At 49.3% G+C, this 24,065-nt stretch overlaps 7 protein-coding genes across 7 annotated transcripts; 3 read left to right on the top strand and 4 right to left on the bottom strand.

Annotated features, from left to right (window-relative positions):
• Positions 1-377: 377 nt before the first annotated feature.
• BDV38DRAFT_113548 (putative ABC efflux transporter) lies at positions 378-4,445 on the top strand. The gene is made up of 2 exons (XM_032051002.1): positions 378-3,726; positions 3,797-4,445. Exons 1-2 carry the CDS (start codon positions 474-476, stop codon positions 4,426-4,428), a joined length of 3,885 nt encoding a protein of 1,294 aa, XP_031912350.1. The 5' UTR covers positions 378-473; the 3' UTR covers positions 4,429-4,445.
• Positions 4,446-6,330: 1,885 nt separating this feature from the next.
• Positions 6,331-6,849, bottom strand: BDV38DRAFT_284039 (putative extracellular thaumatin domain protein; the record flags this gene model as incomplete). Its single annotated transcript, XM_032060177.1, has 1 exon — positions 6,331-6,849. One exon carries the CDS (start codon positions 6,847-6,849, stop codon positions 6,331-6,333), a length of 519 nt encoding a protein of 172 aa, XP_031912349.1.
• Positions 6,850-8,791: 1,942 nt separating this feature from the next.
• On the bottom strand, positions 8,792-12,113 carry BDV38DRAFT_272126 (Sec23/Sec24 family protein; the record flags this gene model as incomplete). The annotated part of the gene is made up of 6 exons (XM_032057433.1): positions 8,792-9,426; positions 9,481-9,672; positions 9,732-10,169; positions 10,225-10,565; positions 10,622-10,719; positions 10,770-12,113. 6 exons carry the CDS (start codon positions 12,111-12,113, stop codon positions 8,792-8,794), a joined length of 3,048 nt encoding a protein of 1,015 aa, XP_031912348.1.
• Positions 12,114-12,922: 809 nt separating this feature from the next.
• On the top strand, positions 12,923-14,943 carry BDV38DRAFT_284037 (amino acid permease; the record flags this gene model as incomplete). Its single annotated transcript, XM_032060176.1, has 8 exons — positions 12,923-12,979; positions 13,034-13,434; positions 13,484-13,599; positions 13,649-13,826; positions 13,886-14,200; positions 14,266-14,595; positions 14,688-14,759; positions 14,835-14,943. The coding sequence occupies 8 exons, from the start codon at positions 12,923-12,925 to the stop codon at positions 14,941-14,943; spliced, it is 1,578 nt and encodes a 525-aa protein (XP_031912347.1).
• Positions 14,944-15,039: 96 nt separating this feature from the next.
• Positions 15,040-18,337, bottom strand: BDV38DRAFT_249772 (cleavage polyadenylation factor subunit CFT2). Its single transcript, XM_032054886.1, has 2 exons — positions 18,053-18,337; positions 15,040-17,969 (listed from the first exon to the last, which is right to left on the bottom strand). The coding sequence occupies exons 1-2, from the start codon at positions 18,199-18,201 to the stop codon at positions 15,098-15,100; spliced, it is 3,021 nt and encodes a 1,006-aa protein (XP_031912346.1). The 5' UTR covers positions 18,202-18,337; the 3' UTR covers positions 15,040-15,097.
• Positions 18,338-21,581: 3,244 nt separating this feature from the next.
• On the top strand, positions 21,582-22,043 carry BDV38DRAFT_284035 (uncharacterized protein; the record flags this gene model as incomplete). The annotated part of the gene is made up of 1 exon (XM_032060175.1): positions 21,582-22,043. The coding sequence occupies one exon, from the start codon at positions 21,582-21,584 to the stop codon at positions 22,041-22,043; it is 462 nt and encodes a 153-aa protein (XP_031912345.1).
• Positions 22,044-22,297: 254 nt separating this feature from the next.
• BDV38DRAFT_272123 (uncharacterized protein) lies at positions 22,298-23,691 on the bottom strand (the record flags this gene model as incomplete). Its single annotated transcript, XM_032057432.1, has 3 exons — positions 22,298-22,438; positions 22,567-22,771; positions 22,946-23,691. The coding sequence occupies 3 exons, from the start codon at positions 23,689-23,691 to the stop codon at positions 22,298-22,300; spliced, it is 1,092 nt and encodes a 363-aa protein (XP_031912344.1).
• Between the last annotated feature and the right edge of the window lie 374 nt (positions 23,692-24,065).

Genomic DNA, 24,065 nt, shown 5'->3' with positions numbered 1-24,065 from the left:
CTCTTCTGTTCATACAAAAGTAAAGGATGCAGTAATAGCTTCTATTTCCGTACCTATACAACACATATCACCCCGCACAGCTGGCTTATCGCATTATCATTTTCCGGCAGAGACGGTGAAGAGAGAGCCAAGGTTCCCCACTGGCCTTATAACAAACAAGTCCTGTCATTACCGAAGTGACTAGGGCTGAACATCATCCTAGGCAATAATTCCAACTAGTCTCTTTGGGGTTTATGCTCCTTTAGCGCTGATACGATTAACCAACGACGATGGCCAGCTCCCCAGACCGTTGGTCTTGGCCCCGCCCGCCCGGTTACAATAGGACTTCTAGCTTGATTACCTCTTATAATTCTCTTGAGGGCCTGGCCCCTTTTCTCTTTTACCTTCCTATTTTAATTTTTTGTGGACGCCCAAAGGGTTTGTATGCCTGAGAACGGTGGGATTGGTCTGATGTGTATAGACGAATTGTTACTATGACTGCCGACGACATTTGCCCACTAGATGACCCTAAACATGGCGTCAATGTTGAAAGTTTACAAGACCTATCGGCCGCTTTCAACTTATCCTTTCGCGAAGTCCAGCCAGTTGACATACACGTGAAGGACCTTTCTCTGGAAGTTGATATCTCCCCGCCGATATGGGAAACTGCCCCGTCACAGATATGGCGCCGTCTACGCGGAAAGACGACGACCGAAGCGCGTAAAACCGTTCTGGATGGGATCGATGCTTACATGCCGAGTGGCAGTTTGACGGCGATTATTGGTAGTAGCGGATCTGGAAAGACATCACTACTCAACCTTTTGGCAGGCAGGATGGGCATGAGCAAGGCCACTGTCGCAGGGACCACGACCTTCAATGGCGAAGCCAACATTGAGAGCGTTCGCAGTGCCTACGTTATGCAGGAAGATGTTCTTATTCCTACACTGACGGTCCGAGAGACTCTGCGGTACTCGGCTGACCTAAGGCTTCCGCCGCCCACCACGCAGGAGGAGCGCCATCAAATTGTGGAACAGGTCATTATGGAGTTAGGCTTGAAAGAATGCGCCGATACGCGAATAGGCACTAATGTCCACAAGGGCTGCAGTGGGGGTGAGAAGAGACGCACGAGTATTGGGGTACAGATGTTGGCAAACCCGTCTGTACTCTTCTGCGATGAACCGACTACTGGCCTTGACGCGACAAGTGCCTTTCAGATTGTCCGGACGCTGAAACGGCTCGCCCAAAAAGGGAGAACAGTCATCGTCTCGATCCACGCCCCTCGCTCGGAGATTTGGAGTCTGTTTGATAATGTCGTTCTCCTCGCGCGGGGGTCGGTCCTCTATAGTGGACCGTCAAGCAGGTCTTTGACCTACTTCGAAAGTCATGGCCACGTGCTTCCTCCTTTCGTCAATCCAGCGGAGTTTCTCATCGACCTTGCAGCTATTGACAACCGCACAGAGGAATCGGAAGCAACGTCCCTCGCGAGAGTTGAATCTCTCAAATCCTCGTGGAGAACTGAAATGAAGACCGACAAAGAAGTGTTGAAACTCCGGAACGATGATGAGAAGCATAAGGGGTCAACTACGCAGGCACAAGACATACCGATGGCGAGAGCTGTATCATTCAATCGGCAGTTCCGTGTGCTCACCTCCCGTACATTCAAGACAACAATTCGTGATCCCATGGGTCTCGCGGGTAGTCTCCTTGAGGCTGTCGGCATGGGTGTCATCAGCGGTTGGATCTTCTTGCAGTTGGATGAGAGCCAGGCCGGGATTCGTTCCCGACAAGGAAGCCTTTATACCTCAAGCAGTCTGAATGGATATCTGATTCTCCTTTATGAGACATACCGACTAACGATCGACATACGGCAGTTCGACAGGGAGAGAACGGAAGGCGTCGTGGGGGTTCCGGCATTCTTATTGAGTAGACGAGCAGCGAGACTACCTTTAGAAGATCTACCTGTTCCGATTATCTTCGCTATCATTTTCTATTTCATGGTGGGGTACCGCCTGAGTGTGGGCCAATTCTTTATTTTTTTGGCCGTCACGATCCTCACTCATTACATTGCCATCACTTTTGCAGCTGTCTCCATCGGCATCGCCAGGAGCTTCCCCGGGGCTAGTCTTGTAGGAAACCTCTCGTTTACAGTGCAATCGTTCGCGTGCGGCTACTTCGTGCAGTCGAATCAGATTCCGGTCTATGTGCGTTGGATAAAGTGGGCGGCGTATACCTTCTATATCTTTGGGGCGCTATGTGCCAATGAGTTTATTGGCCCTAACGGGCCGCCGGAAGGCCAGTTCTACGATTGTCCCTACTCTGACGATCCCAATGACCCTGCGTGCACGCAATACACGGGTCGGTATATCATGGAGAGCCTGGGATTCCCTCCTAATTGGATATGGCGGCCGATCGTAGTATTAGTGGCGTTTGTTGTTGGCCACTACCTCCTGGCTGGGATTCTTCTACAGTACAACCACTTTGCAATGGATATGGCACAAGCACGGAAGACCGATAAAGATATGAGTACTGGGGCAGAGAAAATGGCCGTCCGACCAGCCGAGGAAGCGCGCAGAGTAGTCATATCCCTAGACAAGTATGCTCTTGACATACGAAAACGGGGCCTTTTCGGACGAGGATCACGAACATTGTCCATCCTCAAGCCCATCACCGCAGAATTCCGGCCAGGTAATCTGAATGTGATTATGGGCCCCTCGGGCAGCGGGAAGACGTCGCTCCTCAATTCTGTTGCGCGACGACTACATGGTTCCTTGAGCACACAGTACCGGGTCCATGGCAATATGCTATACAATGGGGCTGTTCCCTCCGAAAGCGTCATCCGGTCTGTCACGTCGTTCGTGACCCAAGATGACGATGCATTGATGCCGTCACTAACAGTGCGTGAGAGTCTTCGCTTCGCGGCGGGACTACGATTGCCCCTCTGGATGTCACGAGAGGAGAAGAACCGCCGGGCGGAAGAGGTTCTGCTCAAGATGGGGTTGAAAGAGTGTGCCGACAATCTGATTGGGAGCGAACTCATCAAAGGAATCAGCGGCGGAGAGAAAAGGCGCGTCACCATCGCCATTCAGATCCTGACCGATCCGAAAGTGTTACTGCTCGACGAGCCCACTTCAGGCCTGGATGCTTTTACGGCCATGTCTATCATTGAGGTTCTCAAGGGACTCGCTGAAGAGGGGCGCACCCTAGTCATGACTATCCACCAGGCCCGGTCGGATTTGTTCCAGCATTTCTCCAGTGTCCTGCTTCTTGCGCGAGGGGGCTATCCGGTGTATGCGGGCGAGGGCTCAACGATGCTGTCCCACTTTGGGGCATTGGGATACCACTGTCCGCAGACAACTAACCCGGCCGACTTCGTGCTAGACTTGATTACGGTGGACCTACAACAAGTAGACCGAGAAGCGGTGACCCGCGAAAGGGTCCAGAAGCTCATTCTCAGCTGGGATCACAAGACGTTCGATCTCGGACGGCGAACATCTCACATCGCTACACCCGCTGAACTGGGCAGCCTGAAGCGACAGATGCTCCCATTTCGGATCACGTACCCCTTGGTGCTGCACCGGTCAGCGATCAATTTCTGGCGACAGCCACCGCTCGTCATGGCACGGTCAATGCAGGTAGTGGGAATTGGAATTATCATGGCCCTGTTCTTTGCGCCCTTAAAGAACGATTACGCCGCGGTGCAATCACGGATGGGCTTCATCCAGGAGTTTGGCGCCTTGTACTTTGTGGGTGCGTTGGGACCCCCTTACCTACGCTTTTAGTTAAATTTGCATGTATAGACTAACAAAAAACCGGGCAGGAATGCTTCAAAACATCGCCATCTACCCCAACGAACGCGATGTGTTCTACCGCGAGGAGGCCGACCATTGTTACTCGGCTGAGACATTCATTCTGCAGTACACCACGCTGGAGGTGCCCTTCGAGGTGGTGTCATCCCTCATCTTCGGCATCCTGTGCGCATACGCGGATAACCTCGGGCGCAGTGCCACGATATTCCTTATTAGTGCGTACAACTGTTTCTGCATCGTCAGCTGCGGTGAGTCGCTGGGCATCATGTTCTGCACGCTCTTCTCGCACGTTGGTTTCGTCGTCAACGTGACGTCAATCTTGCTCTCCATCGCGAACATCTTAGGCGGTGTTATGAGCTTGAACGTCAACAAGGTTCTCCAGGGGCTTAACCACCTCTCGCCCGTCAAATATGCCGTCGCCAACCTGGCACCCTATGCTATGCGGGACCAGGAGTTCGTGTGTACGGCGGCCCAGCGATTAGCGGATGGAAGTTGTCCAATCCAGAATGGACAGCAGGTGCTCCAACTCTACAACCTCGACAAGAACGGGGCGATGAATGTGATGGCCTTAGGTGTTTGCACGATAATTTATCGGGTGGTTGCGTACGCGCTGGTGAAGGTGATGCGGTGGGAAAGGAAGTAATAGTTACATACGTACTTAGGAGATAAATATGATATCATCCGTCCAATAAAAATGAATCCGCGGAAGTAATCGGTCGACGTCCGAACGATGGATCTCCGTATGTGTGGAGCGAATGAGAAGACAACGAGATTACGGCACTTGCTCGGACTTCTGTCTGTCGAGGGAGAAGGGAAAAAAAAAAAATAAAATAATAAGAGGACACTGCCTCTTCTTGCCACTGAGCCATTTTCTTCGTCATGCACGACGGTCTAGACTCTGCCGTGTCTGTGTGCAAGGCCACAAGGCAGCACAAGAACAAAACAACATCATCAAGTAAAAGCAACAAACATACAAAGCTCACAATAAAAAAAAAATAAAGAATATGTTCAATCCCACAGTGTAAAAAAAAAGAGTCCCCGAACCCCTCCTCCTCAAACAACACTTGAAACACACTTCCGACGTTTTCCATTGGAAACTTCACCACAAATCTTGAAAAAGCAGCGGGAGAGTAAAACGCCCCAAAACCCAATGAACGAAGCAAGCACCAATCACAGAACAATTCCCCTACGCCCCAGTCCCAATCATCCAATCAAACCATGCCAACTGCTTTCACATCCAGTCGTACTTCTGCTCCACTCATTCAGCCAATGAAATCATATTTAAAAAGTGGTACCTTACATAAGCTCTGCGTATGTGAATCGACACCAGATTCTTAACATGCTAATTGGCCGACATTCAACCGCCTTGAATCTGAGATTCAGTTCAACTGTTTTTCTTGCCTACCGAAGGGTTCAGTGGATCCCCGCCTCATCCGATCCACTTGTGGCTGTTTTCTTTTCCTCTTTTAACTAAACTTGGACAATAAAAATTCCCTCACATTCAATGTCTTAGTCTTAGTTTTCTTGGGATTTCCTTGGATTTCCAGGGTTTGTGATTGGATGCTCGCCTTGCTGACTGAGAATGAAGAGATTGTGTCTGAACGACGTAAGGCGAAAAAAAAAGGACCCTAGTCCATTACAATGGATCTAACTTTCCGGTTCCCCGGTAGGCGAGTCGAGAAGGGCTTCCCCATGTGATTCGAAAGACAGTAAGAGTTAGTTGTTGTGTTGTTCCTGCATCTTGGGTAGACGGTACTGTAGTCGATGGGAAATTGAACGAGTAATGGAGTGAGTCGTGTCCGGTGGCCGACGTTTTCTGGCGGGAGGAAATCTTGGGTGGTGATGGTTGAGTCTGTGAGTCATGGATTGTTGGGCTGCTGCTTTTTGCTAGTTAGCAAGGAACTACGTGGCGGGCCTTGAGTTTTCTGTTGGTCTGGAATCGAAGGGTCATTGATCGATTATTTGTATCTATTAATCATCAATTGGTTATCACTCTTAGTTACTTATTCAGACGCATCAATTAATCATCACCGTTATTCAAGAGAAAAATCACAAATCAAAAATTCGAAGACTACAAGGAACTTTACTAGAAAAAAACCAGAAATATAAGCAAGAATTTTTTTTTTTTAATCTAGAAAAGTCTATTTCATAGCAACGTAATTCTGACATCCACGTGAAATTCGTGATCGTGATATCAAATCACTCCTGTATCTTAGATACATGAAGTCATGAAAAAAGAGAGAGAGAGAGAGAAACAAAAGCAAGCCAAAAGAGAGTGAACACTCATCCAGGAGTCAGCTCTGTCATGGTGGTATCACAATCTTGCATCAAGCAAGTCCATTTCTGGTTTTTTCCTTTCCCAATTTCCCCGTAACCGTACCGAACTCCGTTGCCCATATTCATCGTGGGAATCATATTTACCGTAAGAGAATTCACCCTTGGCAAAAGACAAACAGCAATAGCAATGTAGCGAAAGAAAAAAGAGCGTACTAAAGTCATCTTATACTCCCTTGGATAGAGAAGAGAAGAGAATATAAAAAGATGCTTAGTTGCCAATGCTGACACTGAAGGAGGTGTCAATGGGGCAGCCGTGAGTAGCATGGTCATCGTCGGGCTTGAGGTAAGCCTCGGCGCAGGCAGTGTCGCCGGCAGCACAGTTGACAGAGGGACAGTTGTCGCCAGAGTTGGACGGGGTGACGGAGAAACCGTACTTGGTGAAGACGTTCTCCCCGCTGAGGTCGATGCAGCTCATATCCCAGTAGATGGTGTCGCCGGACTGGGTGTACTCGAACTGGAGCACGTTGGTCTGCTCCTGAGTGTTGGACAGCTTGATGGAGATGCCACCACCGTTGTCGTTGGTTTGCCAGGATTCCTGGTAGTTACCACCGTTCGCAGAAAGGGTATGCATGTTACTGACTCTATCAGAAACAGACCACGCGTAAACGGTTTCACCCAGGTTGTTGACGATGTTGACACCGCCGCCCCGCTTGACAGGGTTGGCAGTGGGGAGAGCAGCGGTGAGGCTGGCAAGAGCGGCCAAAGTGATAGTCTTGGTGAACATCATTTTGAATGTGGGGGTCTTTTTGAAAAGGAAGGATAAAAAGACTGTTGATAGAGATTGTGTTGATGGTGAAAGATTTTTGAGTTTTTGTCAAGTCAATGAAGTCAAGAGATTGACTAGGCCTGTTCTACAGACGCAAGGATGGAACTTTTTTTTTTTTGAAGTGGGTGGTAAAAGAAGGACGAGATTAAATCTCGAAAGGAAGGACAGACAGAGCTTGTCTAGAGAGTGTATAAGAGAATGTCGATGGTTGAAGAAGAAGAAAAGTCGATTTAGGCTGGATATTCTCAGGGTTTATATAACTTTTTGAACAGACATCATGGCGGCAATGATCTCCAACTGTCGGTACCTGACAGACCGGTAAAGTCTGGAACGAGAAGAAAACTCTAGAGAAAGAAAAAAAAGACCCACAGAAAGTACCAAACAAGAGTGTAAAATGGGTCCAGTCAGGGGACTAACTCTGGTTCGCTGACATGACGTTCAAAAAGGTTGTACCTGACATTGGATACATGGTTTGAGTTCGACGCCACGGGGGTTACTGAACTTAACTGGGACCAAACGTGGAGGGAATTTGGTGGAAAATGAACTGATACTCCGGCATTGTACAACGGGATATACTACCGTCACGTTGGGCACTCGGCTGTGACTCGTCCACCGCCGCGGGTTTGCTGCAATAGCTGTCGCGCTGACAGGTCCTGTCCCACATGCTTTACTCGTCGATTTGAAAAATGAGATTAGATTTTGTCGATCCGACAGCTCACACCGTCGAGATTCATAACCGATTTACATTCTACGAGGGGTTCGACACTGCAGTTGACAACGATTACTTGCATACAGTCTGTAGCGGAGAACCACAATGGGTGCACTTGCCATCGGCTCCATTCCCCTTCCACGCTTCCCGTTTCCACTCTTCGGAATCCAGACTTGAGCAGCACCCAGATAGAATCAGCGCGTCCCATTCGATCCTTGTTGATCCACCTACTTCTTTCCCCATCGAGAAACCCTAGGTCGTGGCTGAACAAGTTTATGCGTGGAAATAAAGATTTCAAGGAAGTATTCTGTGGGACTACCATCAACTGATCAAGCAGAGGGAGTGGCAATACGCTCAGCCAGCCCTAACCCTGGTTCCGACGAAAGGCAAATAAAGGATTTCAGCCACGGTGCCCCTCCGAACATAGACCGTGGCTTTCAGTCTTTCGAGAAGGCTGCCAGAATGAGTAATGAACTCTCCATTGAGAATTCTTACAACCCTAAGCTGATTCCCATGGTTCGCCTGACTTATTATTGGTCTTGCGTGGAGAGAAAACGAGGGGTCAACTGAGGGTTCGATCTCTCTCTGTCCTGTGGTCCGGTCCTCGGGAGAGACGTCGCCATGTGCAAATTTTCATGGCTCTCGTAGCACCCTTGGCGAGCACGGAGGTTTTGGCTGAAAGGGAAAAAACGACGAGCTTTCCAAGGATAACAAGTCATGGGTACTCGAGAATATGTGCATTTTCTTTTTTATCGTCATTCTTTGTCACTTTGTTCCGAATTGCTGCCACGCCTTAACACACAGACCACGATCCACTCATTGCCAAGCGCCTGACTTGCCTCTCTCACCCATTTTAGTCCCCGAGGTTTCCGCGACGATCTCATTATGGGCTCATCGTCGCTCGACTAGTGTGTAGTCTATTATTCTTAGGGAGTTCGGTTCGGCGTTCTAGACTTTTGTAGGGATTTCTTGCCGGTGGTCCACTGCGTTAACTTTGGGCCCTCGCTACAGCGCTCTTTTTTGCTGTCCTCGTGCTGAAACAACGCCTTTAAAATTAAACCTCGCTCCAAGAAATACGGACCAGGGAACATCAACTTCTGTGGTATACTAGCGCATAACTCTCACTCGAAAGCGACCAAAATACAGAGTAAAACATATCAACGGAACAATGAAATTTGGGGTAGTCTAATATGATCACCAGTATGGAGCGCGGAGACCGGCGAGACTGGTCAACGACCCCTCGGCAGACGTATCCTCGCGCTTGCGATGACCCGCTAGCTCCAAGTTGATTTGCCGATGAATGTGTACCAGCCAATCCACGTAACTCTGCGCTTCATTGTTGCGGTCCTCCACCAGTAACCGTGCGAACTCATACTCTGCCCCATCCAGCCCTTGTCGAGCCAATTGGATTGCAACTGACTTAGACCCCCGGATAGTCGAGAAGTACTGCAGTAGATTGCGCACCTGTGCATTCAAATGGGTCTCCAACACAGGGAGCGAGGACGTCTGGGGGTTGAGATCCTGAAGCGACGACTGCCCAGGACCAAAGAGATCCTCCAGTAGGTTGGGTGATACCCGAGAATGGAGCCACAACAGACAGATCTGGCCATTGTCGACGAGGTATGCCCCACCATCCTCAATCTTCGAGAAGCTGGCTCGAAGGGACGGTGGGACCTGCAGTTGCCCTTGCTCATTGGGGAAGCCATCTTCGGGTTGCATGTTGTGGATCGGAATGATCCGGGGATAGAGGTATAGGGCGAGTTCTGTGGCCCCAATCGAGCGTAGCATCCGCATGTCGTGAATCCGTCGGTCCGATGCTTCTTGACCGCCTGTGTATTCAGGTTAGCCACTTTCATGTGCAATTTGGATGTAACCGTTCCTACCCTTGAATGCTCGTGATTTGACTAGGCCTAGCATATACATGGAAAATTCCTTGAGATTCTCCGGGAGTACAAGTTGTCCGGGTGGGTGTGACCCAGAGAAGACCTTGCGATAACCGCTGAAGATGTCCACGGTCTTCTCTGTGATGCTGGCCCGAATGTCCTTGAGCGATTTGTCCACGGTTTTGGCAGCCGCTGTAGTTAAGAGTGTCAGCACGTCTGCTCCGAATAACACCGCTGGGTCGATATCTTACCCTCTTTAGCCATAATGCTCACAACAGCATCCTGGTCTATGAATTTCATCGTTTCCAAGCCCCCTTCATTGACTGCTGCCACCACGTTGATACAGCGCACCCGTCGCTGCCCTTCGGCCGTAGTATACAGTAAGGCGGCTTGGAAATGTGCATCCAACTTAGGATCAAGCTTGCCATCATAGCTGAAGATGACACCAATTGCCTTGTCGGCGTCAATGGACCCTATTTCCAGGTCGGCCCCGAGCGCATGTTGTATAAAGTTGCCATGATATGCCGATACCTGGAGACCATTGGAACAACGGACCTTCATCATTGCCTGATAGCCTGTCTCGCGAGTAACTGCATGTGCGAACTCTTGCGAAAGCTTCAGTATGTCTCGTGGAGCGTGGAAGTTGGGGTAGAAGAATGTCTCCCCGCCCGACACTTCGGCAACATGACCTAGAAAGCATTAGCATCCATGGATTCAGCGGCAATAAACATGCAGAAGACCTACCTATCGTAGCCACATCAATATACGTCCCGCCAGGTGCCGCCACGAACATGTCAACGCCGATGCCGTGTTCGGCCATCTTTCCAGCGGTTGTTCTCCAAGCCTGGTTGTCTGTGGTGAATAATTTCCGTTCCGCATCCGTGCCATGCACCTTAGGGTCGTCCCTCATATGCAACGCGCCGGGGCCCCAAGTCGGTAAGCTGCATATAGACGCGAAAATCTTTCCACCGGTAGCTTGCAGAGCAGACATTGCTGCATTGAGAGCTGGGAGTAGAGCTGGCTCGGGTTTCTTCATGTGTGAGAACATCTTGGGGATTTGATGTAGCAGAGAAGTAATGATATCCCTATGAATAGATATTAGATATGTATTCACCGAACCGTGCAAGGATTGTTTGCGTACTTTGATTCGTAGGGATCTACGAACAACCCCTCACTCAAAGGAACGAACGGCTCCTCCAAATCTGTCATCACCATCATCTGTGCCTGATCAAGTTGTGCCTAGGCATTGTAAGTATCATCGCGGGGACTTCAGGCACATGAGGACTCACGCTGAGATTGTAAAAGTGCACTTCTCTATCGTAGGTGACAATACCAATCTTCGAGCCCTCAGGCACTCGTCGCGCTGCTGCATCCTCTTCGGAAGCATCAGGCGCGCCGTATAAAGCTTCTGTGATTCCTTTGCACACCCCCTTCAGAAAACCTCTGTTTACCGATTCTTGACTGACGTCAATCAAGAAAAGCCGCTGAAGACCAACAGGCTCCTTGTTCCAGTACTCCTTCGGGACCATGAACTCAACTGTGCCCACCATCAACTCCGGGCGTTGCAGACGGTCGACACGTGCCCCGGACATATCCAGAGGAGCAAAGTATTCTGGTGCTACATCATTGGGGAAGGTGCACATGTTACAGACAAATTTGTTTCCTCCGGACTTGAACGTCATAAAGGGATTGATGTACGCCCTGCACCTCCGGCATCGCGGAGGACCCATTTCGCCAAAATCGAGCACTGGGACCTCAGGCTCTCCGGGGTCGAGGCGAGCCAGTGGTTGTAGAACCATTCCTAGGGGCAGAGCGGTGGAAGAGAGAAAGTCAGAGGTAGTGGGAATGTTGTTCAATGTCAGGCGGGCATGTTTAGGGGATGAGTTTCCTTGGTCGTGGGCCACGAAGGGGACCGCTGCCGGAGGGGGCAGGTGCCGTTCCATCGTCGGATAGACATGGCTGAAGTAGTACACTGCCGGTATGTCGCGAGACCGTGGGATGCTTGGAATTTGCTCCGGATCAATCTTGCCCTGGGCAGGGACTGAACCAGCGCCTGTGGTTGGAACACCTGGCTGAGGGACAATCCCCGCTGGCGGAACACCAGCGGCGGGTGAGATTGGACGGGGTGCCTGGTTCAACCCAGTATTCAGGAACTGAGATGAAGGCTGCATGCCTGCCTGCGGCATTCCGGCAGATTGCATAGCCGCTGAGGCACTAGCTCCCCCAATTTCATGGTGCGCATGTCGGTGCTTCTTCTTCCCTGGACGGGCACCGCCATCTCCCATTATCCCCAAGCCACTCATTTGCGAAGTCAATCCTGCCATTGGGTCTGCGGGGGCTCCCACATGTGTCTGTGTCTCGGTACCGTAGGCGAGTTGAGGGCTAGGTGCCAGGCCCCGCGGAGGTGGAGATTGCAGCTGCTGTGATGGTGGTGCTGCAGCAGGTGCCCCATACTGATTGGGAGGAGGATTCCCGTAGTAAGCCCCAGGCTGGGGAGGGTAAGGACCGGGGGGAAATCCGGCAGCAGGTTGTGATTGTGGAGGAATTTGGTGAGCCATTCGATTCGGGTTCGAGGGGTCTTCAGCGGGAGCGGTTCCCTGACCGAGCGTGTTATACATTGATTGGTCTGCCATAGTGCTTCATTATTTTGTGAACAGACTCAAGAGAGGAAGGATGAGGAAGGTAGGTCTTTCACAGCCCACACCGATTAGCACCGGACCATCACTGAAAGGAGCTTCGGCGAAAAGGGCGACAAGTACGGAGTATATCCAAACAAATCCGTTAACCCAATCAAGCAACTGACCACCTAATCTGAAGCCGACGGACATATGTTGTTCCGAAACTGGCACGGGGAATGCTACACCCTAATCAATCTAATCGCAACCCAAAAGAATAGAAGATTGGGGAGTCTAGATATGGAAAGATGAATTCAATGGATATTTTGGATTGATTCGTTCAATTTAATCTCCGAGGGTAGTGATCCCGAACGGTCTGTCTCCTTTGCTGGGCTTATCAATATTACACAATGCCACGATAAGCCCCTGGCCTCATCATGCTCTTAATTTCTTCCAATATAAGTTGAAGAATTCATCTCCCTAGCCCCGGTGTATTTGTTTCTTTAGTAGACATAGCTATTCTGGACTGTGCTACTTGTGACCTACAATTCTTTGTGAGCTTACCGTTGTATATCAGGCTATGTCGGCACTGTTTTAGATCGGCGGGGCTTTTCTCACCGTCTCTTCCTACCTGTGACACAGCTGCATTGCATTCACGTCTTCGTCCATTGACACCCGTTATACTAAACGTAACATTAAAGTGCTGTTAAATCTCAGCGATACATGCTATATTCCCAACATTATTCTTACTACGCTACCTTGTCGGTATCAATTGAAAAAGAAGCGATAGAACATACGCACTGTATCTTTTGTCAGCGTCTCGTACAATGGCGAGCATTCGCGACGACGATGAGCGTCTTCTAGCTCGGATTGGCTATAAACAGGTACGGATTCAACCGAGTTATCATCTAGTAAAAGTCCTAATCGCTAGTCCCTAGGAATTGCGTCGAGAATTTTCCAAATGGTCCACAGTCTCTTACGCCATCTCCATTCTAGGTATCTTAGGCTCAGTCCCCGCTACCTTTGGTGCTCCACTGGCTGCGGGTGGCCCAGCTGCAGCTGTATGGTGTTGGTTCTTTGGGTCATGTATGGCGATGTGTATCGGCAGTTCGGTGGCAGAGTTGGTTTCTGCGTATCCCACAGCCGGTGGAATGTACTTTGTCACTAAGCACGTTGTCCCCGAAGAACAAGTGCCTATCTTTTCTTGGGTACAGGGCTGGTGCAACCTTCTCGGCCAAACCGCTGGTGTGTCCAGTGTTGTCTACACAGTCAGTCAGATGCTACTTGCCTGTGTTAGCATGAATTCGGAGCTGGTTGATGGAAGATACTCATATACACCGTATGCTCTGGTCTCCCCTGCTCTTTGCCTCGAGCTAACTTGCGCACAGGACTGCATTGGAAACGGTTCTCTTATCCATACTTCTCTTGTGTATATTAGGGGCCATATGCTCTTTAACAACCAAGACCTTACATCGGATAGTATATTGGTTTGCTCCCATCAACAGTATGCACGACGCCCAGCATAGTTTTCAGATTGACTCTGACAATTACAGTTTCCGCCACGATTATCATCTGTATTGTGCTTCTCGCCTACACTCCCGACAAGCAACCAGCCAGCTGGGTCTTCACCCACTTCACCGACGGCTCAGGATGGGGCTCGAAATTCTTTTCCTTCCTGCTCGGATTCATCTCTGTGGCATGGACAATGACAGACTACGATGGAACTACCCAGTGCGTTTCTAAGCTGGCTTCCTTGTAAAAGAAAGGACCAACCACTGACTAAGAACAAGCATGTCGGAAGAAACCCACGACGCCGCCACGCTGGGACCTATAGCCATTCAAACCGCGGTCCTCGTCTCTGGCGCATTAGGCTGGATTCTCACCGTTTCAATGTGCTTCTGTCTGAGTGACTTCGAAGGTATTCTCAACAGCCCGACTGGGCTTCCCGCAGCCCAGATCTTCCTCAACGCAGGAGGAAAGAGAGGAGGAACAATAATGTGGGGTTTCGCAATCCTAGTCCAGTTTTTCACCGGCTGTTCAGCCATGTTAGCAGACACAAGGATGGCCTATGCCTTCGCTCGTGACGAAGCTCTTCCATTTTCCTCGTACGTATCCTCTGAAGAAAAAGCTGAATGACGAAAAATAAAGCTCCTAATACATGAAAATCTAGCACCCTCTCCAAAGTCAATAGATACACCCACACGCCAGTCAACGCCGTCTGGTTCGTTGTCTTCTTCAGCATCTGCCTAAACTGCATTGCCGTCGGCTCGACTGAGACCGCCACCGCAATCTTCAGCATCACTGCTCCGGCGCTCGATATATCCTACATATCCGTGATCTTAGCGCACAGGATCTATAGGAACAGAGTCAAGTTCATCGAGGGGCCCTTCACGTTGGGAAAATGGGGTCCATATATCAACTGGGTGTCTGTGATCTGGGTGCTGTTTATCAGTGCGGTGCTGTTTTTCCCGCCTCGTGTGCCTATCACAGTAACTAACATGTAAGTTGCATCTTCTTTGTGTCTGCTTCCGGTGTTGCGCTTGGGAACAATACATGGGTCATGATGTGGGTGTTGATTGACCTGGTTATTAGGAATTACGGTATATGTGTTGGTGCATTCATTGCCGCTTTTGCTTTGGTATGGTGGTGGGTTGCTGCACGGGGGTAAGTGAAATTTTCTTTTCTTTAGCGATTGGTCATGGGTTGGGATAGGAGGCTGACATATGTGCCCTTGGTTAGGATATATACGGGGCCTCGAACGGACGATCATATTCAGGAGGTATCTACTGAGGATTTGGGTAGTGGTTATGGGGCGATCGATGTTGCTTATTCTACGTCCCTTCAGTAATGAGACAGGTTTACAAGAGGTTATATTCGCATTTCCTTTGGCGGTGGGATTGGGTTTTGACTCTCTATACTTGCTATGGCGGAACAATGTCCATTTTCGGGGTCTCCAATTGCCTCAGATTGTAGTAGGTATAGGTATAATGTTTAGTTTACAGTTAATTACCCGCAACAACAGCAAGTCCCTCGTAAATCTTCCTCTTCACGTCAAGGAAGCTTCCCGCCCCACGTCCCACAGCAGCAGCTGACTGAGCTGTAGCTTCAATCTCAATCTTCCCTGTACCTGATTTACGGACGGCGACCATCCGGTCAATGAGAAGCGTTCCTTCACCACGGAACTCAGCTGTGTGACCGGCTCCCTGCATGATCTTGCGGAGATCCGCCAGTCGCAGATCACCCACGTGGAGAGGGCGAGTCATAGATCTCGTTCCTGCTGCCATATTGGCAGGAAGTATATCAAGCACTGGGTAGACATCAGACTTGTCTGCGGTGGGTTTCGTGCCATCGACGGTAGGTGCCGTAGCTTGTGAGCTGGCTTCTTCCTGCAATAATTTTTGCTTTTTACTTGGGGAGTCCGCTGCGTCTTCTGGGGTGTTCAATTCAGGACCCCTCAATTGCGCAGTCAATGTCACCACACCGAGACTACGGACATGCTGCCATTTCAGGCGCCGGACGAGACTGTTGCTCAACTTGACCATCCAGGCGTTGGTATCAACGCTAGCATCAATAACTTCCCCAATAGCCGGGGTGTAAATTACAGCAGAGTCCGCAGCGGAGACATCAACTCCAGCCTTGGCCGCGAGGAGCTTCTTGCACTCTGTTGCTAGGGCTGTGGTCTCTTCCTTCATCCCGCCCACTAGAATCAGTTTGCGTGGCTGAATGAGCGGAATCAGCATCTCCAAGCTCCGCTTATCGTGCAATCCCGTAAAATCCACGAAAGCTATGCGAGCATTGATAGTCAGACTAGCCTTCTGATAGACCGCTTTTGCGGGCCCCTCGAACGTCAGACCAACCGCTTCCTCTTCTGACTCCAGGGCAGCATCAGCACCTTCTCCATCCTCTGTCATACTCATATCGTCCGCTGTGCTGGCGTCCTTCTTTCCAGGGAACTGCTGGCGTTTGGCTCCACTGCTAGACAGCCGACGCCCGCCCGGTCCTGTTTCATCCCATCGTCGTTTCTGGCCAAGCTTGGTTTGAGAGTCAGATCTGCGCTGTTGCATGTCGATCTCTTCACGCTCTTCTGCTCGTAAGTATTCCTCTGGTCGGATAAATTCTCCATACTCGTCTCCCTTCTTTCTTGGCGCTACATATGGGAACATTCGTTCGCGGCCCTTCTTGCCCCGGACATCCCAGTCGAACACATTCTTCCGCCGTAAAAGGATGTTGACACCAAGGTCTTCATCGCTGAGACCGAGCTTGTTGCGATTGGAGTGAGCTAATGAAGTTGAGAAGTTCAGGACTCGCCCCTGCTGTTCTGTCTCGGAGTCTTCGGATGTGGAACTAGATCGATCATCAAGCGCATCCGCGGCATTATCTAAGTTTTCCTGTCCTCTTGCTTGGGAGGTATCTTGTAATTGTCTCTTCGTGGCGAGATACTGTTGATAGAGTAGTTGTTCGCCAGGGTCTAGAGGTGCACGGTGCACGTCTGACCAGGAGAGCTCTCGACCACCGCTATGGACCTGTTCAATCATCTCGCCATCGGAGGACTTTTCCAGTGCGACACCATCTTTCCTTTCTTCATACCATTCCCAGATCATATTACCCAGAGTCTTCCGATAAGGATCTTCCTGGTTGTCGGCAAGCCTCTCCTTATGAAAAGACTCCGTGAGTAAGAGAAGATTGTTCGGGCCCCCCGCTACCAGACGGAGAGATTCCTTTGCAAAACCCCAATCCAGTGACGTGTCGGAAGCCAAAATGACTTTGGGGGTCTGGTCATTCAAGATCTTCTCCAACTTTTTTTTCCTCTCAACAATTTTCAGGTGTTTGAAAGTAAAAGGGCCAGTGCCCTTCTCTTCTTTGCCTTGGTTTTGGCCAGACCGTTGACCACCAGGATTAGTTCGAGACTGACCCGTAGCCGCATCTACACCTTCCGCAGCCTCAAACTCTCGCACAATATTCTCGTCCATCCATTCTAGCATACTCCGGGCTAACCTCATTGTCGTGTTAGCCTTCCTACCTGCGAGGTATAATCCAGCCTCCTTTAGCACATTATCCTCTTGCCCTGTTCCAGCAGCGTCGCGCCACGCATGCTCCAGTGCATATGCCAGTTCCAAAACTCGAGCACTAGTATCAGTGGGAATCAGAACAGTGCCTCCTTTGGCGAGAGTACTCCGAATCATATCCAATAGCAAGTCATCCCGCTTTTTTCGTCCTCCTGGAAGGGCAAACTTATCGCCTCCTCTTGTACTGCAAACCAACGCGGTGGGTTTGCGCAATTGCTCTATGACCTCCGTTCCACTGGCGCCTGACCCGCCGAACCATGCAGCACCTGCCATTACACTCTCTCGTGCTTGGTTCCAGTCGACAGCGTAAACGATAGATTCCATGCCATGTTGTATATGCCATATTGTTCCCCCCACCGTGTGTCCAGCATTGTAAGCCGTGAGCGTAAGGCCGTTCAGTGGAGGAGAAAAAGGGGAAGGAAGTGGTTGGTGTGGTTGCGAGTACTTTAGGGGATGGATCAGGGAGAAGTATCTGGCAATTTCCTCTGCGGTTGGAGGTTGAAGGAGGATTCTTCCGGAATGAGTAGCATCCGCGCCTCCTTCACCGTCTGGTGCAGATGCTGCGGCAGATGCTGCGGAAGTAGATGCGCCCGGCTCCGAGATCGAGGCTTTGGGTAGGAAGGTTGCAGCTAGTGGTGAGGAGGCGTACAGGTCCTGCAGCAGTGTGCGACCAAGCGCAATAACGGGGCTCGTGGCGTAGACGGGAATCTGAGTAAAAAGAGGGAAGGTCTTGCAGCAATGGGCGAAGGCACCAATATGCGCAGGGGTAGCGTGGGTCAGAAGGATTAATGAAAGGGTAGGAACATGCCTAGCACAAATCAATCAGACTAAGGATTATTGAGAAGGAAGGCAAGCTAGCTAGCTGTCTTGTCATCATAGAACGGAGCTCACTTTTCTAGTTCCTGCAAATCCAGAGGATCAAAGGTATCGTCCCAGCCGACGTCCACAAGGATCTTAATTCCACCATCCAGCTCTAAGATTGACTGAGAAGCCTTCGAGGAGGACGACTGTGCGCCAAGCAAAGGTGTGAACGTAAACATCTTTGCAGTTTTTGGCCTCGCTCATCGGCCAACCTCAAAGTTGGCGACGGAGTTGGATTTGTCTCGGACACTTAGCGGTGCAGCGCTTCCAATCGAGGCATCAATTCAAATACAGGAACGGTTAAGGCTATTAGACTTCAATTATAACATCATGTCTCTCCTCCCTTAGAAACGGATTAAAACTCAAGGCATTGAGGAGGAATCGTGTTACTGACGTGAGTTCCGATGAAGCATTGCGGATCCGGTGTTTGTCTTGTTTGCAACTTTTATATTCACATGACCTGGTGTATTCAATCAATGTGAAGATCGTATACTTCCTTCCAACCTCGCCTCCCCGGGCTTACAGTGGTGGGGATGGTTACATCAATGCACCACTAGTTCATAGTCCAAGACATGGACAGGGGGCAAAAACTTTCCAGTTACTGACAAGACTTGGGGTGGTGATCTGTTAATAGTATAGGCGAGGCCATTCAATGCTTGGATTTGGGTTGAACTGTCATTTGTGCTAGTGGACAATCATAAACCTTCGGCAGACTTTCCTTTTTCTTCTGTTTCGCTTCATGGTTGATGCCCGTCGATGGAGTAATTTTCCTCCACCACCCACGGGCGAATGGATCTGTTGTTTCCTTGTGGGTAAATTAGGAGCAGTTCTCCTGGATTATTCCAGGACCGTAGCTCCACAGGGATATCAAGGCTCGAAAGTAGATCCGGTGCACGGTACTTAGCCATGGGTAGTCTATGCCTCGAAATATGAGACGGATCTTCGTTTTTACATCATAACTCTGTCGTAAGGCGTGTATGGTTTGCGGTGGAGGAGAACAGTCGCTGGGTAACAATAAGATAGCACAATTGAAGTGCACGATGAGTAGATTCTTAAATCCGGTAACTTTCTACACTGGTTATATTGCCTTAGATCATACTAGTAGTGGAACATATGATTTTCGGCCGAATCAAGTATAACTGATCTGATGCCAAGTCAAACATCTTCTCTGGGGGAGAAGGCTCCGAGTGACACAATAAGTGAATCTGATATTTCGATTTTAACACCTAACGAGGCTTTCAAACGGTGCTTTACGCCAACTAATCCGAATGGAGCGAGTCAGCTAGTCGCCAGTACGAATGTAGATGCTAGCAGTAGCATCCCCTCAGGTGACAGCATTAGGATCGCTACTAAAAGCACTATCAAGGATGCATGAATAGGCGATGTAACCATCATAACCTAGCATCATGACCAGGGTGTCAGACCCATTGAGGAAGAGGGTATAGTATCCGCGCTTCTGTTGACAAGGCTGACCATTCCTTCTCCCCCATCATCAAAATGCTGACAGAACTTCTCATCGTGCTATGGTGGCTAGTGAGTAAACCGTTCACAACACCGAGGGGGTCCCTTTCCACAAAATACATATACCTCATGCTCACTTATATAAACCCACAGGTTCAATACTCTTACGCGATGGTCATACAAACCATTGCCACAATTGAAAGCCCCCAGTCTAGCATTACTGACTCTTTACGTATCGCTATCCATCATCTACGTGTCCACGCCGGTCCATTCTTCTGGGTGAATGGATTCATATTGTTTATTATATACGATTTCACATGGAGCGCTCCCCTTCCAGCGCTCCTTCCAATCAGCGATGGTTCTCCATGGAACGAAAGTCTACGCGCGATTCTTTACATAGCTCTCCTTGCCAATATTCAGGTTCTCTGGGTCCATGTTATTATCACCCATCTGGTACCCTCGATATATGGAGAGATTTACCGGATATAACATGGACCCGAATCTGGAGATATCAAGCTCGTGGGTATATTTTATCAGCGAGCATCTTCTTCCTGGCAAAGATGACCTACAGTGACTTCCATAGATTTGCCACTATTCCCATGATTCGGTTTAATTATGGATGAGATCTCCCTTCTATCGCAACTCTTTTCGAACAACACCCGACATGCTTAGCTAGTTAGTTGGGGCGGCTGCCGACGGTTATGGTGAAATCCTTTTGTCGTTTTTAAGATACAGAGAAGAGTCAGCCTCAGATACTCTGCCCACTATTATTCGGTCGTCCCAGAAAAAGTGAAGTAGCCACCGCTTTGGAGCCGACCGGATGTCTCTTATAATAGATCAGCACGATTCTGTGAGCGAGAAGCCAGTGACTTCCATAGTAGAGTAGGTATCAGATGGCTCGGTGTCCGCGTCGATGGTAGATCCTTGCGAAGAAACAGATGGTTTATTATCTTCAAGATAATTGCCTGCCATTTTTAAGGAGCCAGGAAAGCTCTGTATAATATCGCTATAAGTATCCAATATCTACTGTACAAAATGATCCATGGCTTATTCAGCAAGTCCCTGGCTAGGTTCCTCAACTAAGCGCCATCACGTTTGATGCCAGCAGATAGCAATACACGACTTTCTAGGCTTGCAGGATTTCATGTACAAACTGCTCGGTTCATCAACAGACAGTATCACCACCGTCCCAGATCCTCCACCAGGGTCAACCAACTAAGAGCTTTTCTTCCAGAATCTAGATTCTGGTAGGTTCTATTCGGACTCGGAAGGATTTCAATGACTTCTTGCGGGTATTATTTGTGTTTTGGCAGGTTAGCCCTCAATGAAGGAGAAATGCAGAACACCCTAGCGCCTTATGCATGTCGGGAAACTATTGGGCTCCTGATATGACTGCGAAAACTGGGGAGGTTTAGCGTCACAGTTGCTCGTCATGGCAAACCGGGTTTCAGGGACCAAATTCAAGTCTATACTCTACCGCCGTTATGGAAATCAGTGTCCGAGCATCACCTTTGCTATAGCTCGTTGGTTGAGAAAACAAACCAATCGACGCAAATCTACCTTCGCCAATGCCGAGCGACTAAGCCCTCAATCGGAGTCGCATCTCCATCCGTCAGCCGTCTATGAGTCTTGCGGGGCATCTATGATGGTATATGTCCTATCTGCGTGCTAATCTTTAACTGTTTCCCGCAAGATCCACGGTTAAGCTGGGCCCACTGACAGTGCCGACCCGCCCGGACGAACCCAAACTTGCGAGACTCAATACGTAGCTGTTGAATGTTGATTCTCAACTTCGTATAATCTGGGTACAGGAGGGATGATCATGGTCTATCATGCTGATCCTCCAACCTCAGAAGCCTGCCATGACGTCACAACAGTCTCCGTCCAGCAAGATAAATATACACCGTCTCGCTGTCTATCAAAATGTACAATATATCCCAACCTGAGCAACTGAATCCCCGCCAACCTCGCTTTATTTTGCAAGATAAACACCATATTAAGCAACCTCAACCATAGGGCTTTCTAGATTGTATGGCTCACCCCTTAGTGACCCTTGAATAAGAATAAGATCAGGTCAGTTTAACAGCACCAGGTTATCATGCGAGGCGATCCCTGCTACATCCGCGCGCAAAAGGTGAAATGGCACCGAACAACCACCCAAGTCGGATCAGACTTCTACTGGACCGCTGGGGACGAAGGCATTGGCACCCTCACTGTCGAGCCCCAAGGCAGCGACCCCACTCCTTGGGTCTATGCAAAGCCCGATAAGAATGTCGCTCTCAAGCTTGATGTCGAGATCCACCAAGATGGCTTCATCCTCCGTGATATTGATTCAGGTATGACGGTGAGCCGATCAGGCGACTGGGTGATCCTCAAGCACGTGGAGAATCCCGATGATGCCATGCTCCAGTGGTCGAGAATCAGTCGACAAACCTACTGGGTCCGGTTCAAGAGTGGAGGCGACTGGCTTCGCACGAACGAATGCGGAGAGCTCAATGTGAAGGGTTCTGGCGAGTATGCGATTCTTATGCACAATAGCTTTTGGCATCTACCTCATTAAGGCTTCTTGGGTTTGCAAGGAGACGGTTTTGTGACAGATGTTGAGGCTGGTGGCGCTGTGGGCTTGTTTGTTATGTCAGGAGTTAGCAATCATCCTGGAGGTCAATCTATCTGTAAATTTTCGTTGGAAAATAGAATCCCAAATACATAGCGAACACAGCCCAATGATTCCTTAAAAGGTATAACAAGAGAGCAAGAGTATTCGACAGTATACTCCTTCCATAACCATGGTTCTGGCCATACTATCCAGCTTGTTTATGCACTTGCTGCACCTACTATGTCATTTCTTTTATGGAGAAGAAAAACATTTGCCCACGAACGCCAGTCTGAAGGACTAATATAATTGGAGTTAACATTACCCCAGAGACTCGCGTGGAGTTGTGGGCCAATGAAACCCTATTCTACGAGGGACCTGAGGCCCTAGTGATATTTAACTACAGAATAGTATTGCAAGATAACTTGCGAAGAATGATCGTCCGCCTCAACACCACCTCATCACTATATCATTTGATAATCCTAAAAACGTACAAGAAAAGACACAAAAACATGCTCAATACCAAAAAGGCGACGCTGAACCAGACCCACCTATATACTTTGAACTGCATTGGTCGGCCTTCGTCCGTACTTGCTTTCCGCAACGTACGAGTCGGCTTGTATCGACCAAGCTCGAGGTCAGTCTCATTGCAGCCTCCAGAAGGTTCAAAGTCAAACATATAATTGTGGTGGGTCCTATGATTCCCCGAATGCTGCTGGTCAGTCTGAGTCGACTGTGTAGAAGCTTCTGAGGCGTCAGCCTTGTCCTCGCTGAAGTGTCCATATGTAAAGTTGAAAAAAGAATGGAAAGGTTATTGCGTACCTAAAGGCCATTCCTTACGTGAATGCTCATAGCCTGGATGCGTGTACCAGCTATCATTTGTTCCCGATGATTGAGACCATGATCGAAAGTAGCAAGTACTTGGTGCTGGTGGGAGGGTCGGTAGCGGATCTTTGCCATATTCGCCTAGAATGTTGGACCTCGCATATCGTCTGAATGATGGATCGCTGGAAGCTTCCTCAAGCCACCTGTATGCGTATTCGTAAACCATATCATCTGACCATCCAAGCCGGGCAAAGTCTGTGCCAGCATCGAACACCCATCGCAGCGCTTGACTTCCCCGTGCAAGCATTGGATGAATACGCTCGATTCGCCAACGTGGCATGGGTGCATTGACCCCGAATGAGATCGCTGGCGGCCCATTTTCTTGAGTGCATCTTACATCAAAACCCGCGCTATGGCTAGAGGATTTTCTGTGATTTGAGACACCAGACTGGTCGATGACTCTAGCAGGGGGCGGCTGAGTTGGAAGATTAATTGAGCCCTGCGAGCCATATTCTTCAAGTGGCATGTATGAAGATTCATATCTAGATCTTAAAACTAGCTGTTGCAGTGCAGCTCGTGCGTTAGCCAAAGTACGTGAAGGAAGAGGTGTCCTTGAATAGAGCTGGCGTTCATCGTTCATATCAACAGGCGTGGTCGGGTAAAAACGCGAACCCGTCCCAGGGCCAGAGGCCATTTCAACATGTTGAACTTCTGGGCTCTCTAGGCCAGAGGATTGATGTATATTCTTCTCAGAATTTGGCTTGTGTGGTTCTCCTAGCGACTTCGACATTGTAACTATGAGGATATTGTGTGGTCCACCATACGACAGCTCGCTGTGTCGTCCCAATCTATACGGAGGACAAAATCTCGATTATGGGGTTCGTACATTCCCCAAATTCCTGCTTGTATATGGATCAAATGACAAAGTATCGTTCGAGATGAAAGTTCATATACTATGTACGGCAAACATTTCTCAATATACGTTGTGACGGAGGTCGGTCTGCAAATAGTTAACACGGATATACAGTAAATTGCTTTAACGGCATATCTAGGAGTGATTGGACAGATGGATGAAGCGCAGAGACTCAAGTAACCCTGATAGGCTCTGTATTACTCACAAATTGAAGCTAGATAGGCAAAACAAAGAAAGTGCGGTAAGTCTTC

Source organism: Aspergillus pseudotamarii (assembly GCF_009193445.1).
Source record: "Aspergillus pseudotamarii strain CBS 117625 unplaced genomic scaffold BDV38scaffold_35, whole genome shotgun sequence".
In the NCBI taxonomy this organism is placed as follows: Eukaryota; Fungi; Ascomycota; class Eurotiomycetes; order Eurotiales; family Aspergillaceae; genus Aspergillus; species Aspergillus pseudotamarii.
The sequence above is the reverse complement of the archived record's forward strand: the minus strand, read 5'-3'. Positions and strand labels throughout refer to the sequence as shown.

Excerpts from the sequence above, each read along its gene's own strand:
- BDV38DRAFT_113548 (XM_032051002.1), top strand. The coding sequence starts at position 474 with ATGACTGCCGACGACATTTGCCCACTAGATGACCCTAAACATGGCGTC. Across the intron at positions 3,727-3,796 it reads TGGCGCCTTGTACTTTGTGG|GAATGCTTCAAAACATCGCC; the intron begins GTGCGTTGGGAC and ends AAAACCGGGCAG.
- BDV38DRAFT_249772 (XM_032054886.1), bottom strand. The coding sequence starts at position 18,201 with ATGTTTACGTTCACACCTTTGCTTGGCGCACAGTCGTCCTCCTCGAAG. Across the intron at positions 17,970-18,052 it reads GATTTGCAGGAACTAGAAAA|GCATGTTCCTACCCTTTCAT; the intron begins GTGAGCTCCGTT and ends GATTTGTGCTAG.